This window comes from Pyrgilauda ruficollis, unplaced genomic scaffold (genome assembly GCF_017590135.1).
Source record: "Pyrgilauda ruficollis isolate IOZ18807 unplaced genomic scaffold, ASM1759013v1 scaffold25, whole genome shotgun sequence".
In the NCBI taxonomy this organism is placed as follows: domain Eukaryota; kingdom Metazoa; phylum Chordata; class Aves; order Passeriformes; family Passeridae; genus Pyrgilauda; species Pyrgilauda ruficollis.
Window position 1 is genome coordinate 8,832,177 of NW_024523822.1, and position 6,000 is coordinate 8,838,176.

A 6,000-nucleotide genomic window follows, 5' to 3' on the forward strand; every position below is an offset into this window, starting at 1 on the left:
ATGCTGTTAATTAAGAGTATGGGGGAAAAACCCACATAACATATTTCCCACCACAAAAGACTCTACCTAACAGCGAAAAGAATTCAAGGGCTTGTGTTCTTTCACAGGTTGATAATATTTACATAAAACAGGTTTTCCTAATGCATTTATTAATGTTAACTGGGAATCTCATAGCTAAGGGAGTTTTAATGATTCATTTACTAATGGAGAGATCAGAATTTGTACACACTATGAAGGTAAACAAATACATCTGTCAAGCATCTTCTTTCCTCCTGAGTCTCAGCTAGTACAATTAATCAAAATCTGATGATTGCTCTGCATAAGGAATGTGTCATTTGTCTGACAGATTTAAGCTGAAGGGGAGAGAAGAAAAACACACTTAAACATTTCAACTCCTTCTTTTAGAAATTATGATCTTATGTCCACAAATCAAAAATACCTGACAAGATAAACATAACAGCTTGAATTCAGCATTTTATAAATGAATTGTATAAAATGCAGTTGAAACTGGCATACTTCAAGAAATATACAAACAAAAGAGTTTGCATATGTAAACCTTTTACTGAACTTGTTTTTAAGATGAGCATTATTATCATTGTGCAAAAGCGAAACTTTCATTTTCTGGACAAACAGGCTGAGTTCACATGCAATTAAAAATAAAAAAGTGCTTTCTCAGCTTTCTGAAAGCTTGAAGTACAAGCATTTAAATGTTTAGAGTTAAATAAGTACCAGATTTTGTAAACTGTTAAGTAGTGTTACACAGCCATCATTTCTAAGTATTAAGTGAATTCTGTTAGCTGGGCAATTCAGAATTTTACTTCAGTCTGACCTGGATATTACAACAGAAACTTTCTTTTCCAACGAATTTAATAAGAAACATTTAATCAGACAGTGAAATATGGTTCTTTGACTAACAAAAAGATTAGTTAGTAAAAAAACACTGAGGGGAAAAATTAATTTTCAAAACGAATTTATGTTTAGTTTTGTCTCCAGAATTAAACCCTGCAAGATGTGTTTCCCCAAACTGTGCTTAATACAATAATGCTATCCTTGATGACAGTTGAGATAAAGCTCTAATCAGTACCAATGCCAACTACAGTATTTTAACAGAAACACGATTTGTTGTGCTCCTCATGGAAAAATACAGACATATATCCAAGAAGCAACCACAAGGACATGAAGGCTTCAAATTTTGGTTTCTCTGCTCAGCACTAACAGCTACTACTGTCCCTTTGGTATATCCCCATAACTCCATCCCACTACTACCCCTCTGGCAAAGCCCCATTTCTTTCTGTCAAGAGGCAGTACTGGAGCAGAACGAGAAAGGCAGAAGGACGCCTTCCCTTTGCCAGCCATCACCTCTTCAGCTCACTTACATGCACGCTGGCTTTCACACAGTTTGTTACCAATTCTTCCCTGTCTTTCGAACGTGCGCCTGCAGTAGCTGCCGTGTGCGTCTAGCAAACTGCTAGGTGGAAAACTCCCAGCTTTGCAGAAGGACCTATGCAAGGAAAACACTCGGCAGGACGCGGGCTATTCCCACTGCTTGTCCCCCACCGCCCTCACAGCCGAGATGCACTATCCCTGCAAACTCCCCCGACCACCGGATCCGGGGTGGGCAACACACCACAGAGAGGTCAACTAGAAGCTCTCCGAGGGGAGAAGCTCTCCGGGAGGAGGTGCGAACGCTGCCCCCGGGGTGCTGGAGGCCCGGGAGCTGCTCGCGTTCCCCTCCCCGTGCCAGGTCTCCCGGTGCCCCGCAAGTTCAAGTGCCGGAGTTCCCAGGCCCCCGGGCCGATGCCGCTGGCGGGCGGCGGGAGCGCGGCGCCGGCCGAGGGGCCCCGCGGCCCACCCAGGCTGGCGGAGGGCGGCAGCTCCTCCCCGCACACCGCGCCGGGGCCGAGCGGGACCCACCCGGGGCTCCCCGAGCCCTGGGGGCCGGCCGTGCCCCCCTCCTCCGCCACGGGCCGCTCGCTCCGCCCGGGGGGAGACAATGGGCACGATGACTTCACCCTCCAGCAATGTGAGCAGCAGCGGGGGACGCCGCCGACTTCCCCCCGGCCGCCAGGACGCTCTCGGGCCCTCTCCCCCCGGGCTCGGGCTCCCGCCCAGAGGCGGCTCCGGCTCGGAGGTTCCGCTCCACCCCTCACCCGCCGCCACGCTCAGGGCGGCGGCCGCCGGCGGAGGCCCGAGCCGGGGGACGCCGCCACCGCCGGGCCCCTCGGAGCCCCCCGCCCCGCCGCGGACCCACCCCCGGTACCTGTGAGTCGGCGGGAGGAAGCGGCGCTGCTCCGCCCGCCCGAGCCCGGCGCCGCGCAGGAAGCGCCTCCGTGTGTGTGTCTATGTGTGTGTGTGTGTGAGTGAGTGCGAGTCAGGAACGGGGGGTGCTCGGAGCCGGCGGGGTGGGTGCGGTGTCTCTGCCCCCGCGGCGGGGGACGCCGCAGCGCTGCCAGCTGCAGTTGCAGCACAAGGTACAACGTTGTATGCATGTACAGTTCCGTGGGCTTCACACCCATGGAAATGCAAAAGTGCGAGGCGAAGAATGAATTATTGGGGCGTTTCAATAGGTCGTGCTGCTGAGCGCTGATTCACTTGCCAAAATGACAAAACCCGGTTTCCGTGCTGCAACATACAGATTTACCTTCTTTTCGCCCCCCTTTGCCATTTGAAACAGGAGCCGCCTCAGAATTTGCCCACAAGCGCCCATCTCTTCCTTGGCGGCATGGCCCTGTTCTGCATTTAGCTGCGGTCAGCCTCCGGCCCACCTGCATCGCTCACCCGTCCCTGAGTTCGGGTTCTCCTTTTGCTACCGACCTTCATGCGGTCTTCCGCGGGATTCCCTGCCTCTGCAGCCCTATCGTAGCTACCGCCCTCTCCCACAGCCGGCTTGCTGCTCCTGACCTCCACTCCTGGCCCCAATCTCCTCTGGCATGTTTCAGAATTCTCTGCCTACATTATTATTACATTGGATTTAAGTAGTGTGGGGTTTTTTTTCCCTAGTAAATCATTCACACTGTCGTCTCAGAATTCTGTGGAACTGGAGCTGATCCTGTGCTTACGACTAGTGGTTCTTCCATTAAACTGGTATGAAACCTGAAAACTTACTCTGGAAGAAGTTGTTAATCACCCAGCCTGCACTTGACATGCGCAAAGATAGTAAAATGAATAAAATGTACCATGCTTTTCCTGTGGGATTTGCAATGTACCATCAGTGAAAGGCTTACACGTATACTTACCTTTATTTATGTGCATAGTTCTGTTTAAGTCAATAGGACTACTTCCAGTACATCAAATTAAAAGTAAATACAAGTGATTCCGTGATGAGATACTTAATCTGAAATGACAGAATAGGCAGTTACAACAAACAGGGAGGGGAAGTGGAAAATAAGGGTAACACCAATGAGATTATACTGGAATTTTGGCATGTTGTGTGCAAACCACGGTAGTTCCCTCTTGGCTTGTAAAAGCCAGTGGCTAGGTGAGTTGCTCAGGCTCCAGTACTGCAAACACGTACGTGTCACTTAGGGCGTGTGAGTGGTGCCATTGTGTTCAGCTGGATAAGATACACAGAAGTTTATTACATACAACAACTTGCAGAGTAAAATCTTGGACGCTTTGTTATGTATGGGATTTGATACAGAAAAAGGATATTAGAGAAAGGGAATTAGCTCATAAAATGAGAAAAAGACAAGAATGGAGGTGTGTGAGGGAAAGAAAATGAGGACAAACAAAAAGATTAGCAGATAGAATAGCATGGTAGGTTAGTGAACAAATTTTGCAACAGCAAACCATTTTGCCAGCTCAAATGTGCAGCTACCAACAAACAAAAACCAGCCAGCAAAGCAGTTCAGTAATATATTACTTTCTAAATGTCCAGAGGGATTCAGCAAATCAGTACAAATGTTCTGAAATATATTGGCTAATGCTGGAGAATAGGAGGGAAACAGAACCCTGGTGTTTTAAAATTCTGGACTGGGACATTGAGCAGTCACTGTGGTGGTGAGATGGCTTCTCCTTGAAGCTGATGAGGGACAAAGCAAACCTCCAGCCAGCCACCCTGCTGAGAGCTTGGTAGTAGAGAGCCTGCAGCCAAGTAGGTGCTTTTCATCAGAAGTATTCAAAATAGTCAATTAACAAAATACACTAAGCATAGGGACAAAAGAAAGTCTTTTCTGCACAAGCTGTACACTAAAACTGGCAGTTGTTTATTTTGGTATGTAAGGAAGATACATTTGTTTGCTTGTTATTATTACAGAACGGAATGACAAAGAGGTATTAAGGAAAAGTAGGGGCTGCTCAAACTCTTGAGCAGAGAGGAAATACCTTATGCGCTCTGCATTTGGTGAGGCATACAAGGTTTAAGAATGCTAACTAGTCTGTCTTTCCAAAACACTTTCTGAAGAACATCTAGGATTTAACCTTTGTAAGTATTTAATTCAGTTGCTGGCAGAAAAGTACAAAGTATTATATCACAATACAAAAATACTGCCCTCCCAGCAAAACATCTGGTGTGTTCTAAGGAGGCATAAGCACACACAACATGCTGTCAAACATGGAAGGGTAAAAATCATATCAACATGAGGACAGGTGAGCAGAGAGGGCTGAGGAAGGAAAGTGCTTTTCTTCTTGGTGGTAAGGAATGGAGAAAAGGGTATGAGATAGACAACTACATCTCAATTTTGTATATCCTTCCCATAATCTCTGCTTATCTGGACTGCTGGCCTCGGTGTAATTTCAATATTTACATATGAAACACTGTTTTCTCATATGGTAGTGTAAAATCAGCACCTTGGGCCGGATTTTCATGTGTTGGTGGTCTTTTCTTTAAAGTCATATTGGAAGAGTATCAAATATGATGGGTAAATGTTTTCATGTCTCTGATCCCACAAGTGAGTCTCCCTTTGAAATCTTTTATCTGAATATTCAACCATCATCTTCAATATAAAATTGGCAAAGTCCAACTCTATTTTTTTATTAGGCAATTTCATGTTTCCTGCAGGCTCTGTCATCATCTGGTCTCCAGCCTGTCATTTTTAGGGAAAAACCTGTCCTCAACCCTTCCCCTTTTGACATGCACATTTATATCCTTGATCTTGCTTTCATCTTGCCCTGAAGAACACCCTTTGTTGGAAGATTCACCACTCTCCTATGTTTTCCAGCTCAGCTGTCTTGCCAATTTATTTTTTTTCCTGGAGACTTTATTTTTAGCATCCCTGATTTTACTGATCTGTCCTACAGTATTGCCCCACAGATGGCTGCATTTGCACAAAAAGCATTGCAGAAGATTGATGTGGCAGCAGGAACAAGTGGCATAGGGAAGGAAGAGAACTGTCCAGATCAATTTTGCCTCTGGAAAAAATGTAGTATGGAAACGCATTCTGACTTGCAACCAGAGGAGAGAGGATAAAAGCCTTTGATGAATTAAAATATCTGCAATACACATGGATAGCAAAACGGAAATCAGACATGCAAAAATAGAAAATATTTATAAATACCACTGTATAACTGATAAATATTATATATAAATACAGCTAAGGGACAAAATGCACAGAACAGGAATAAGTGTTTAATACCATCAGGTTTCTGTTTGCCCATTGTGAAAGATTATTTGCCATGCACTGATTGTCATAAATTGTACTGAGTGCAGTAGATTTAAAAAAAAAAAAAAAAAACAAACCTGTGTGCCATGATGGCAAGGCTAGGATAATGGACTAGTGACAAATAGAGCTATCTAATATAGATGCAATCTCACTGATCCAAGTTACAAAGTGGCAAGATACCAGTAAATAATGTGCAAGCTGAGAACTTTCCAAATTTTTTGGCATGTCATAAAACATTAAAGATAAAGGCTTCCATAGCCATTTCAAGCATCTCAGATATCTTAGAATTACATCATCTGATCTAATCAGTTTCTGTAGTAGTCAATAAAGAAAAAGTAGAAAATTGGTACTATATAGAAGTGCAGTTCCTAGAACATGCCTATTGCAAGAAAAAAAATCT

At 45.0% G+C, this 6,000-nt stretch overlaps 2 protein-coding genes across 3 annotated transcripts in view; one reads left to right on the forward strand and one right to left on the reverse strand.

Annotated features, from left to right (window-relative positions):
• The window catches only part of RNF19A (ring finger protein 19A, RBR E3 ubiquitin protein ligase), a 57,425-nt gene extending 55,037 nt beyond the window's left edge, over nt 1-2,388 (reverse strand). Inside the window, exon 1 of one of the 2 annotated variants that reach the window (XM_041470785.1) lies at nt 2,261-2,388. The gene's annotated coding sequence lies outside the window, so the exon portion shown is untranslated. The remainder of the gene's footprint in view (nt 1-2,260) is intronic. The other variant, XM_041470787.1, reaches the window with a different exon arrangement.
• LOC121355289 (translation initiation factor IF-2-like) lies at nt 1,504-3,185 on the forward strand. The gene is made up of 2 exons (XM_041470563.1): nt 1,504-2,332; nt 3,001-3,185. The coding sequence occupies exons 1-2, from the start codon at nt 1,504-1,506 to the stop codon at nt 3,045-3,047; spliced, it is 876 nt and encodes a 291-aa protein (XP_041326497.1). The 3' UTR covers nt 3,048-3,185.
• Nucleotides 3,186-6,000: the final 2,815 nt, after the last annotated feature.

What these genes read in the sequence shown, in the direction of transcription:
- LOC121355289 (XM_041470563.1), top strand. Translation starts at nt 1,504, where the DNA reads ATGCAAGGAAAACACTCGGCAGGACGCGGGCTATTCCCACTGCTTGTC. An exon ending in CGCGCAGGAAGCGCCTCCGT is followed by an intron (nt 2,333 to 3,000) that starts GTGTGTGTCTAT and finishes TTTTTTCCCTAG; the next exon opens with TAAATCATTCACACTGTCGT.